Source organism: Talpa europaea (assembly GCF_964194135.1).
Source record: "Talpa europaea genome assembly, chromosome: 11".
Lineage (NCBI taxonomy): Eukaryota > Metazoa > Chordata > Mammalia > Eulipotyphla > Talpidae > Talpa > Talpa europaea.
Genome location: NC_140078.1, coordinates 83,372,891 through 83,386,268, shown reverse-complemented (window position 1 = coordinate 83,386,268; position 13,378 = coordinate 83,372,891). Strand labels below are relative to the sequence as shown.

General features: G+C 36.7%; 1 protein-coding gene across 6 annotated transcripts in view; it reads left to right on the top strand.

Annotated features, from left to right (window-relative positions):
• Positions 1 to 13,378, top strand: part of RBMS3 (RNA binding motif single stranded interacting protein 3) — a gene marked incomplete at both ends in the record, with an annotated part of 625,037 nt that overhangs the window by 536,441 nt on the left and 75,218 nt on the right. For 4 of the 6 annotated variants that reach the window (XM_084247510.1, XM_084247512.1, XM_084247509.1 and 1 more), the window contains 2 exons: positions 2,167 to 2,263; positions 4,482 to 4,532. In XM_084247510.1, the coding sequence (XP_084103636.1) occupies positions 2,167 to 2,263; positions 4,482 to 4,532 (148 nt within the window). The remainder of the gene's footprint in view (positions 1 to 2,166; positions 2,264 to 4,481; positions 4,533 to 13,378) is intronic. The other 2 variants (XM_084247514.1, XM_084247513.1) reach the window with 1 other exon arrangement.

The following is a 13,378-nucleotide window of genomic DNA, read 5'->3' as shown; positions in this document are numbered from 1 at the left end:
TAATATGAATGGAATTACAAATCATAGAGTGTTTTAAATATGAATTCTTTCATTTAGCACAATATCTTAAAATGTGTCATGTTAAATATATCAGTTCTTCCCTTTTTATTGTTAAGTACTTTGCCAATGTATTGGCATACCTCAATTGGTTTATCAATTTAGTTGAAGAGTGTTTGCCTTGTTTCCAGTTTGAAGCAAGTATCATTAAAGTTACTATAAACAATGCATTAAAGCTTTTGTGTGAAAATAAATTTATCTCCATTTATTATCTATCAGAGAGACCATTGGATTACATAGTACATGTGTGTTTACCTTTATAAGAAAATTTCAAGTTGTTTAACAAAGTAGCTGTACCATTCTGCATTTCCACCAACAATGAATGAGAATTCTACTTTCTCTAAAGCCTTGCCAGCACTAATATTTTCATTTGTTAAAAAAAATTGCCATGCTAATAGGTGTGTAATGATTCCTTTTTAAAAAGACTGTACAACTATTAATATAGAGATCCTCATGGTTAATAACGATGTGATATGTAATGGAGTCATTTTTTTCTCTAACATTTCTTGACCAATAGAATATGATCTTATAACATGAGAGTTAAATGAATTAGAGACTATAATTTCCTGATCCTATCTTTTATAGAAGCTAAGATAAAGAATTTACTCTTTTAATCCTGGAGACCTTGAAATTCTACCCTTATACAATGGAAATCTTATGGAATGCTCATTTAGTAAGATAAGGCCTGAGATTCTCTATTTAAAATATCAAAAATATCAGAAACCCAGGCCTCTCTGGTGGCACAATGGTTAAGACGCAACCTATGAAGCAATCTGCAGCCACTGCAGCGCAAGGTCGATTCCTGGCCAGCCAGGGAGCAACCCACATGGCGCAGCAGACCTCTCCTGACTCACCCGCTGCTCCCCTCAGCAGTGTACTTTGGTCAGTCTGCTTGTTCTGTTCCCCACTCTGTCTCTGGTGAATCCTCTCACTGCCCCCCAACCCTGTGCTTCTGGCCTGTACCCCAGCTCTTGTATGCATAAAGAAAAAAGTTTTTATAAAAAATAAAATAAAATATCAGTACCCCATAAAAGATAATGAAGATTTCTGTCCCCCAAATTACAACCCCAGTCATATTGTTTTTAATAAAAGCTAAAATTGCAACCTGTTTTTTTTTTAAAGTTCAAATTAGGAATTGACTTTTGCTAAGAGTACTACAAAGTGAAATAATGACTGTTATCCCTGGTGTGGTGTCCCCAGTCTATCCTTGGGTCAGTGACATAGTCCACTGTGATTGGCCACTCTTGATTTTCACTCACCATTAAGACGTGAAGGAGGAAACCTAATGTAAAATTTTACTGAATAGTTTGACTATAAGGCAACTGGTAGACTCTAAGCTATAGTCTGAGTAAAGATGGGTGTGTCTCTGATTCATTGCCTAGAAACTAATAGATTTCTAGAACGATCATCCTTCTGAATCATGTAACTCTTGTCTTGCCCCGGGCTTGCCAGTATCATTCTATAATTGTTTAATGAAAGGGCCTGTAGGACTGGAAAATTCAGCGTTTTTAGAGTACACTGGAATCTATTCAACAGGTCCAGAATTTCCACCAGTGCCTTGCTTGAATGCAGAAAAATTCCTATTTCCAGCTATGCACAAATTGTCCAATTTCTTCTCTTTTCATGGAAGAAAAATTTAGCTTAGTTTTTACAGAAGGGCATGTGCACATGTCTAATATAAATTATGTAGAACTCTCTAGAAACTGACCCTATTTCCTCAAGGAGGAACTAGATGCAGTTTGTGTATGTGCAGTTACCTTTATATAGCTTAGTTCAATCATGTTGCCTTTCCTGCAAAGAGGTTTAAAAATACAAGACCCATAGCTTTTCTCCCCCTGTTGGTTAAACATACTATCACACTCACCTGGCATAAACGGAATTTTGTTCAGCCAATTTTATAAGATGACTCAAAGCTGTCATTTTGTTCAGAACGATTTATTTCTCTTAGTGGAATCAAATACTATAAATCTCCTGGATGTTCCTGTTAACAGTTGGTGGAAAAACAGGAAGGGGGAACTCTGTGTTTCCCAGAGATGCTTGGGAGCATTTGATTAGCAGCCAGGCATCCAACAGCTTCATGAATCTTCTTTTTTTGTTTTCTGTTTGCAGATTTTATTCTTCACCGTACAGTATTGCAACCAACCGCATGATTCCACAGACATCTATCACGCCATTCATTGCTGCTTCCCCTGTCTCCACATACCAGGTATGTCCGATTTACCTGAACCTCAGGAGAGCACTTTCTTGCCAGCAATAGACTCTATAAAAGCAAGAGGGACACAGATGATTTTTTTTTAAGTTGTCCTCTTAACTTTAGTCACATCTTAATCCATAATACTCAAGTGATCAATTAGCTTACACTTGCAAGGATGTGTTTGCATCTATTTCACTGAATAACAAAACCCACCATGCTTTTCATTCTTCCTGCTGAGTTTTCATGATCATGCAACTTGCCAGCCAACATTAGTCCAGCTTTCTTACCACTGAGAAATGATTTTATTTGTTGTCTGTTATATTGGTCGTCACATTCCCTATTGTGCCTTTTCCCCCAAAACACATTTCTAGCATTCCTTCACTCACTTCAGGATACTTTATCATTGTCATCTCATTTTGTCACTGCTGTCCTGTGTATCCATGGAAAGCTACATGGATAGATGTTAATTCATTTCTTCCAAGAAATGGGGAAGACTATCAAAGTGGTAAAAGGTGTTCCTCCTTCCTGCTTTTACTTCATCCTCAGTTCCAAAGAGGCCGAAAGAGACCTCAGGGTCCCATGTATTGAAACATAAAAAAACCTGAGACTCCACGTGTATCCTAAACCAGAGATTGTTGCCAGTTAATTCTAAGTGCACAGGTGGATTGAAATAGTCATACTTCTCCCTCAGAAAATACTCCATCTCTTATGGCTTTGAGTTATCAAATATGCGGTATGACTCCCTGCTTCTCTTTACCTTGCATTGTTCTTCTGACATATCTTCTAATTTTAATTAGAAAATGCCCCTAACTGCTTAGTGTGGCTAGTGTCATTATTTTAAACTTTGAAGAAAGAAAGTGAGAGTGAGAGAGAGTGCAAGTGTGTGTGTGTGTGAGTTCCTCTATATTTTTTGGATAGTGGGGGTGGATGGTCTACAATGGATAAAACTGTAATGTTGCTGATGGCAACTCATTCAATGAAGTTTCACCTTATTCAGCCACTACATACTTCATTTCAGGATGTCCTAGCTGTCAGAGCATCAAACTTGAGACAATGTGCATTTTTTCCTTAATTGACTCCCCCTGAAGCAAACCATTTTCATTCTTTTTCTGCACTGAGATTCTTGATATATTTTGGTGTGAGTGGAATAGACTTTGGTATGAATTGCATTAGAGTGTCTCAGAATGGCTGATCTCTTAATTACCTTTCCTCGGGACCCATGAGTCTATGTGCAGGTGCTGTTCGGTTTTCCTTCTTCCTGCAGACCTGCCTGGTTATAATGTGTGTTTTGGGGGTTTTTGCCCTTTTTTTTTAATCTCGGTCTATGTTTCAGCCAAGACCACCCATTGAGCCCCAGTGTAGTGCACTTTGGTGACATGTGTAAAATATCCACAGAAATGTGATTTCACTTGGGAGGGCTCATAAGTGTAATTTAACTCCAATTCCCTCTTCTCAAAAAAATGAATTAGAACAATTTCCTATGTTGTTGAGTCTCGCCGTTTACAACTTTTGTTTTTTTTTAATCTAATGTGCATCGGCAATTTCATGGGAGAGGATATACTGAAAAGAAAATCTTCAAGGTTCTCTATGTGACGGTCTGCTCTTACAAGCTGACATTCCCTTTGGGCTGATACAGAGCCCGTTTTATAACACTTGGCTGGCTCAGTGACTCATTTTTATTTGCCATACCAATTACCATGAGAGAAAAATGTTACAAACTTGCTTAACTTGGGTTTAACCCAAGCGTTCTCCAAAATTTCTTTTTGATCTCTTTAACCCTAACCCCAACTTTTACCATTTGCACTGATTTCCAAGATGGGATCACTTGAGAAGCAAAGACAGAAAAGAGGAAGTCTTAGCAGTCAGCCTGACTCCTTCAGTACTTGCCAGGGCACCCCTGTGAGTCAGTCTCTAAGTAGGAGGTTTCTGAGGCCTCCTGAGACTTTAGTCACCAACATAGGCCTCAAAATGTGCTCCATGGCTCAGTCTGGTCCATGTGGACACTGAAGCCAGCTCCAGTGAAGTAGAAAGTTGCTTTACATTTTACCATGTTTAAGGGACCAAATTAATCAGGTCCAAGAATTCCCTTTGTAGCTTCAATTTTGAGCACTCATTAGCTGTAAAGTCAGATGGACTCCACTTTCTTATAACCTAGTGTGACTCCACTGAACGCAAGAACCAAGTTCTCTCTGTGATTGCTTTGTGCTAATAAATGCTGTTTGATGCATAGGTCCAGAGCACTTCCTGGATGCCTCATCCGCCATACGTTATGCAACCAACAGTAAGTGTTCTCAGTCACCTGAGGCTCAATATTTCTATTATCCAAGTGCAAGCTTTTGTAATGCATAGAAGCTTTGGGGTATAGCTTTGTTATATTCCGTACCTCTTTCAGGCAGCCATACTTTCCAGATAACAAGCTGCTCCTGAAATTCTACAAAAGCATGTACATTAGCTAGAGCTAGAGCTAGAGATGAGAGAGAGAGAGAGAACAAACTTTAGTGGAAGAAATAGCAGTCAAATTCCCAAGTTGGTATGTACCATTTTTTATAAATGTGGAATTTCTATGTATGCAGGAACTCAGAACTCTGGACAATTAAATCTATTATAAAAAGAGTCTTTCTGTTTTCCTTCTTGTGATTTTCTTTGTTTTCTTCAGATTCATTTTGGTGTGGTTTGTGATAATTTTGAGTATCATAGATTTGTTGACTCAAAGCAATACATTTGACAGATGTAAGTATTTGGCTATTCATGGTTGGTGATCTATAGGTACATAGCTAGGTGGCTAGTTTTTAATGGTGATGAACTAGAGCCATTCTCCTCTTTAATAGATTTTTCCCAAAAATATTCAAGCTCTATTTTCTACTTGCTAGATTTCCCACTTTTGGCATAATATTGCATAAGTCCAAAATAAAAGTTATTACATGGTACATCTTAAGCTGAAGTCTAAGGATTCTATTTATCTTGGTCTAGGTCTTCCAGATTTTCTAACCTATAGAAATATAATGTATAGAGATTTCAGTGACAATACACTCATAAGGAGGAGATGGATGGCATAGAGCACTGGCTGAAAGTTGTATCACCAGGTCTCTGGTATACTGCCCTGGTTCTGCTCTCTTCAATGTCTTTGTTTCCTTTCTCATCACTATACTTAACAATACTTTGGGGAGGGTCAAATGAGAGCACATATGTGGAAATAAATTTTCAATGACATGCTGTACATTATGATGATTATTCTTATTATTGAATATATTAGATGTACAAGGAAGAGGCATTGCTACAGTTTCACCCTTTGAAAAGTTAAATGCAAATAAGGTAGCATACCAGATAGCTAACTACAGAGGCATCCATTTCCTGGACTCAGACGATCACAGCACCTGGTTTTCATATTTGAGTTTTATCCATTTAACAAAAAATGAACATTCCATGTTGCTCCTATGTTTTGACAGTTTGTTTTTTATTTAAAGAACAAAATATATGTAGCTGACTATAGCAGAACTTTAGACTCTATTTTGCAAATCCCTCTATTTACTATTATTTACACACCTAGGGGGCTTTCTGAGTTCATCTGGTCTATGTTTTATAAATCATACCAATGTGCAACAAATCCAGGCTCTATTTTTCTGTCCAAGTCATAAGGTAGAACTCGTTGCTGCCAAACCAATGTATAGAACAGACTGAGCCAACACAGGAAAAGAGAAGACGTCTTGCCAAGTTTTAAGAGGAGACTTTCTAGAAGGAAACAGCTACCTTCTAAAAAAAATAATGTGTTCATCTATAGAGCACTAATGCTAGCTTATTCCTTGTACTGAGGTTAAGCACCATCTCATTGTGGCCAAAAGGAATGCACATCTGGGAAAATCTGAATATTTTGCCAGATGTCAGGATAAGATTCTGCAGTATATCTAGATGTATGTAGAAGGGAAAAGGTCTGCAAGCATTTTTAACTCCACTGTCATTCAGTAAATTAGCAAGCCTTTTTCATTACTTCCTCCTCCACCCCAGCACAGCTTCAGCCCCTTTCTCTATATATATTTTTTCACGTCTTTCTTTAGAAATAGTGTGTGCATGTGTGCTTGTGTGTGTGTGTGAATCTGTCCACTTAGATCTTCCTTGCTATAGCTACTTTTCTCTGATATCTTTTGTTTTTTAAAGATTTATTTTTATTTATGCATACAAGAACTGGGGTATAGGCCAGAGGTGTGGGGGGTGAGAGGGTTCACCAGAGATAGAGTAGGGAGCAAAACAGGCAGCAGGCAGATTTACAGAAATGCGCCACTAAGGGGAGTAGCAGGCGAGACAGGAGAGGTCTGCCAATATGTGTGTTAGCTTCCTGGTTGGGGATCGAACTCAGGCTGCAGCAGCAATTGCACTGAGACTTAACCCCTAGGCCACCAGGGAGGCCCTGTTCTCTGGTATCTTATCACTTCCCATAACTAGATGGTGCATTGTGGTTGAATTTAAAGCTAGAGGTCACTAGCTTTAAAATGTAAAGTTTGTGGCTGGGGAAGATTCCTGGAAAAGGGAGTTGATGGGCCACCCAGAAACTTGTTGTTTTTAAAGTGGAACAATTGTCTAAACAATGTCATGGAAACACAGACTTTGTGCCATCAATCTTTGCCCTCTAACAGTCTTTCTGGTTGTATCCCACAAATAATCTTACCCAACTGGTCCAGTTTCATCATCAAAGTGGGGGTTCAGTTAATCACTCCATGGTACTAAAGTACAGAAATACATAAGTAATCTGAGGCCAAAAAACAGAATACCTGGTTGTGAAAAAAAAATGAATAAATGACTAGAAGATTAATTGCATGGGTTCTTGGTTAGAGTCTTGGCATAGCAGACCCTTTCAGCTGTATGACTTTTGGCCATTTCCTTAAACATTCTGAGCTATAACTCCATCATCTGTAATATGGATATGATAATACCTTAATGATTATTCATTTTGTTCATTAAATGAAATAAGGCACTAAAGCACTTAGAATAGTACCTGCCAAATAGCAAACAATAAATTACTATTACTATTATTTAGTTATATGACTACACTTTGCATCATGCTTTAGAAAAATCCAATTATGTCAGATGAGTGTTGTAGAGGAAGAAATTTTAGACTAAATAACACTCATCTGATTCTACCACTTTCTTACCATTTATCTTACTTTACTAATGAGTTTGGTAGAGATAGCCTCTGTGACTAAAAATAAGACAAATTGCTAGACTGGCACTTATTTCATTGACTTACTGAATCACTCAATGACTAATACTAAAAACAGTGTCCACAGGTATCTCCTTTATGGGAGAGACTGCAGCCAATTTGACAAATAAATTCAAGCTGTCAGTATCTACATATCTCTATGATGTCCAAAATTCTGACTTGCTTGCAACTTTTCTCCTCGCTCACATTTTCTCTTCCATTGTGTTCAGAGAATCTCATATGTAACATCCAGTGCCTAGACATGTGTTTCCCCACTACTGTGAGTTCACACTGAGCCAGAAGCCCTCCATGTTCTCTCCCAGGCTTAACTCAAAGATCCAAACCAGGTTTGTATCCAAGGAGAAAAGAAGGACTTTTTTCAGGAAAGTCTTAAAGTAGATGACAGTGTCTCTGGTCGTCATCACTGAGTGAATGGGTCAGCTGCAGGGGTAGCTATCATAAGAGAGAAATGAAGCAATGCTAAGAAGGTAAAACATAGTACAGGCATAACGGAACAGAAAATGTAAGCAATAGCTGAAGTTGGCCATTTAAATTCACTTCTTTGGAGATTTAATTTTCAGGTCGCATGCAATGTACTTTTTTCTGTATATTTAGAAAAAGATTCTGAGACTTTTTAGTCATAAAGAAGGAGATAAAAGTTTCCTTGTCTGGCTTATAATTATCATTCTGGTGTGTCTGCAAGAAAATAGTTCTTTATTAGTTATCAGACTGTGGGACTCCTGTGAGTCCCCTGGAAAGTTGTCAAACCCCACTTAATGCAGCAAGAGCATTTCTGTTTGTACTTTACTATTACTCATGTGGACAGACACTGAGGACAGAGCACTGTGGCACTAAGTTACAATTCATTTTTGGTGGTTGTTGTGAAGAAGTAAGAGTACTGACTTTGTCAATGCAATCGCTTATTTATGCTGCATCTCAGTACAGGGTCCTGTACTACACTCTGAAATCTCAGCATTACACTGACAGCATTCTAATAGATGATGGATTGCACCAAATATCTACTCTGCATAGCAGCATGTCACATTGGAATCTCATATGAATGCATAATTGAAATTCTTGTGTTGTGATTCATCGGGTATTTTGTTAAATCTGTGCTGACAAGGAGAAAAGATGATAGTCCCCCAAAGAAGCATAGTTCCTTTCCCTTAAATTTTATTTAGACTCATTTGAATCATAAATCTTTTCTTCACATAGTTAGTGTTATTTCATCTCAAGGAGAAAGGTCAGATTTCATTTTTACTTAATTACAAATTGTTTATCTGATTACAACATTCTAAGAAACACAAGATGCCCTTTATTGAATTATTGGATGATTTGTTGCTATGCATGGCTAAGTTATGACTTTTATGATTAATAAACCTGAAGTTTACTGCTAAGGAGCAAATAAAAACTTTCCCTCTACAAGCTATTCAAGAAAAGTCCACAGCATTTGATTTGGTCCAACTACTTGCAAACAGGTAAGGCCTAAGGCATAATATTAGTTGTGTCCTTCAAATTTGCAGGGTGTATCTTCTGTAAAAACCACATCAACAAATTTGGAAAGAATATTTGCATCATTAGAATGCTGTTTAGCAAGCAAGGTTTTCATTTCCTCTTACTCCAACACCTGAGTCGGGCAAAAATAATAATCCTCAGAGTTTCATTATCAAGGTAACAAAGTCAAAACACTTTCGCTTTCTAAGGAGTTAAACTGGTAGATAAATATCTACAGACTGAATCTTTTAAATCTTTTTTTTTTTAAACTAAACAGCAAAAACAAAGCACCAACTATAACCCATATATACTATTTCTACCAGAAGAGAATTCCAATGAATGAGAATAAACCTAGGAGGAGCAGCTACTTTTGAGCATCACCTCCTTTTAAACACACTGATGGGGTCAAATAAACATAAACCATTTCCAGAGAAAGTCTCTTAGAACACCCGAACCACTATAAAAAGCAGTGCTGGCTTTGTTGTTATGAAATGTAATTTCACAGTCCTACAATAATTTTTCAAAAGTAATCTGAAGTCGGGCCTCCCCGGTGGCGCAGCGGTTGAGCGCTGGGTTGCGAAGCTGCCCGCGGCCTCTGCGGCGCCGGTTCGATCCCCGGCTGCTCCCCGGCCACCGGAGGAGGGTCCCACATGGCGCGCAAACCTCTCCTGCCGCCCGCTGCTCCCCTCAGCAGTGTACTTCGGTCCTTCTGCCTGCTCTGCTCCCTGCTCTGGCTCTGGTGAATTCTCTCACCCTCCCGCGCTTCTGACTGTACCCAGTGCATGTATAAACAAAACAAACAAACAGACCAGCAAACAAATAAATAAAGCATGCCTCTATACAAAAAAAAAAAAAAAAAAAAAAAAAAATTAAAAAAAAAAAAAAAAAGTAATCTGAAGTCATCTTTAGGAAAAAAACTTTAAACAATGAAATTCAAAATTTATAATGCAAAAGTACATAAGCATGAAAGACTTTCCATTTAAGACCCTTCACTCAAACAAATTTGTATGCCACCATTCAGTTTATGTTTATGCAAAATATGCATGTGCTGTGTATAAATGTGTATTTTTAACATATGCACAAGATCACCCTACAAATATTGTGTTACAACTGGCTCCAGTTTTCCCCCAGAATAAAATACCCTGAATGTCATTAAATAAGAGTGACATGTTGACCCTTGTCCATTTTTGTATCACTTCATGTCATTATGTAAATGCACCAAAAGGTGTTTAATAACCCATTTCCAATTCATAGTCTTTTAGGTTGCTTCTAGTACTTATTCATAAACTGAAGACTGTAATATTGAGCATGTGTAAGCAGTAGCTGTAGGATAAATTGCTGTACCAAAGGTATGTGTATTTTAAAATTTGATACACATTATTGTAGAGGTTATACTTTCAGTGAGAGTGTTTATTTCTTCAGGGTCTCAATGAATACTGGTGATCTCAAGTTTCAAAAATTTAGTTAATGTGATAACCCAGTGAATGGTATCATATTGATCTTTTATTTCTCCAAGCCCTAATGGAGTTGAACTGTTTTTCATATGTATTATTTTTTTTTCACTGAGTCCCAAATTTATTTACTATGCTTATTTATTTTGGGGGTTATTGACCTTTCTTATTTTTAAAAAATCTTAATGCAATTAGTAAATTAACATTGTTTTTTTTAAGATTTATTTATTTATGCATACAAGAACTGGGGCACAAGCCAGAGGTACAGGGGATGAGAGGATTCACCAGAGACAGAGTGGGGAGCAGAACAGGCAGACTGACTGAAATACACTGCTGAAGGTAGCAGCGGGCGAGTCAGGAGAGATCTGCTGCCCCATGTGGGTTGCTCCCTGACTGGCTGGGGATCAAACTCATGCTGCAGAGGCTGCAGATTGCTTCATAGTGCTGTGTTTAACCCTTGTGCCACCAGGGAGGCCTGTAAATTTACTTTGTTATGGTCAAGATATTTTCTCGGTTTATTTTGAATTTGTGTGGTGCTAATCATGCAGAATTTTAGTAGTATGTATTTCTATTAAACAGTTTGTTTTGCTAGAGCAAAGATCATCAAACACTTTCTGCAAGTAGTCAAACAACAAATATTTTCAATTTTATGAACCATATGGTCTCTCTGTCACACCTAGTCTCAGCTCTGTGGTTGCAGTTTATAAACAGCCATAGACAATACGTAAATGATTTGGCATGTCTGAGTTTCAATTAAACCTGATTTCCAGGGCCTCCCCTGGTGGCGCAGCAGTTGAGCACTGGGCTGAGAAGCGGCCCGCAGCCTCTGCAGTGCCGGTTCAATCCCCAGCCTCCGGCGAGGGTCCCACAAGGCATGACAGACCTCTCTTGCTGTGCCCGCTGCTCCCCTCAGCAGATTATTTCATCACTTTGCCTGTTCTGTTCCCTGCTCTGGCTCTGGTGAATTCTCTCACCCTCCTGCGTTTCTGACTGTACCCAGTGCTTGTATAAATAAATAAATAAATCTTTAAAAACAAAAACAAAAACAAAAAAAAAACCTGATTTCCAGAAATAGATGAGGGCCTGTTCTTTTTTGCCAACCCCTGCTTTAGTGTCTCTGGACTCCTTGTGAAACACCTTATCAACTATAAGGCTTAAAACACCATATGTTTTTGTTTGTTGATTTATTGTTTATTGTTGCTTTTGTTTTTGGTTTTGTGTGTGTGCTTAGTAGCTTTTTAAAATGTGGGTATAATTTACATCTATCATTGCATCACCATATGTTTTACTATGATTCTTGTTGTATATTTTATTGTAAGGTTTTATTACTTTTAGAGTTTCTTTTATATGCTGGGATGAGATTATGATCCACAATCTATTTGATGTGAGTAACCAACTGTGATAACTTCTACTATACAAATCATCTATATTTTCTCCAGTGTTATAAAACTATATGCCAATTTTAAAAACCTAGTTCTTGTTTCATGGATCTTTTGTTTAGTCTTTTTAGTCTATTTTTGCTTTGATTTTTCTTATTTCTTCCTTATACTTCCTTCTGCTAACCTTGGGCATAGTTACTTTTTTCTAGTTCCTTGGAGTTATTTGAGTTTTTTTTTCCTTAATGTAGACATTAATATCTAGAAACTTCCCTCTTAGAATTGGTTTTCTGTATCCCATAAGTTTTGTTATATTTCTGTTTCACTGGTTTCAAGGTCTTTTTTTTAATTTCACTTTTGATTTTTGCATTGTGCATTGTTTGCTTAGTAGCATATTTAATCAAATAAACCAACTCACCTGAACCCTGCCTCTAGTATGAAATATACAATCAATTTTTATAAACACTAATAAATATGGTTTCAAATTATGGTAAGCACTTTGAAGACAAGCTACCAATGGAATGAACAACAACAACAAAAAAAAGAATGCTTTTTGGTCTTTTGAGTCTTTCTTTTGAAAAAAACTTTTATTGAACTAACATTGGTTTATAACATTATATAAATTTCAGGTGAGTATTAATGAGTCCTAATGTTTTCCCTAGTTGTGACTATACATTTATGAATGTTTTATTTGGCATCTTAATAATTTTATTATGATTTTTTATATTTTCTTATTGGTCACTTTATTATAATTTTGTATACTAATATTAGTAATTTAAATTTGAAACAGTAATTATTCAAAGACATTGATGAAATTTGGAACATACATCTGAATGAAAGTGGATTATAAAACACCACTTTCCCCTTACCCAAAGATTAGTCTAACTTCTAATATTGAATCTTTCTCGATATATATCTTCATCCATAACTGTATCTATCTACATCTATACACACACAGATATAATATAGATATCACATGTACGTGTGTCTGCATGTGTTATTCTTCACTAAAATGAGATCATGAAATACATGCTATATTTAAACTATTTTCAGTTAATAATTTCCACTTTCCCATATCAACAGATTTTTAAAATCTTTTTTGAATCAGATGTTTTCAACCACCTGAAAAAAAAAAAAGTTTTGGTTTTTTTTTTGCATCTGGGCTACCTAAATAAAAAAATGAATTACCATACTTTATATCTGGTTGTGGTGTCTTTTAAATTTCTTTTGATCTAGCATAGTCTTTTTTGTTTCCCCATCATCTATCCTGCAGAGTATCCGACTTTGGAAAATGTCCAATTGAGTCTTCATGGTCCTGTTTATCCTATTCATCTATCCCATGTGGCAAATAATTTTATAGCCAACTATTTTTCTGGATTCCCTCATTATTTTCAATAGATTATTTCATTGTTTCATAGATTATCAGTTTTTCAAGGCTATGGAAATAACCTCATTTTCTATATCATGATAAATACCTATATTTTAAACATATTTCCCTGACCAATTAAGTTACAATATATTTTCTGTGTTCCCCTTATCATAATGAGAATGTCACTTTGAAGTGTTTGTTTAATCAGGTATAGATGTTAAATATAATCAAAGTTCTTGAGAAAAT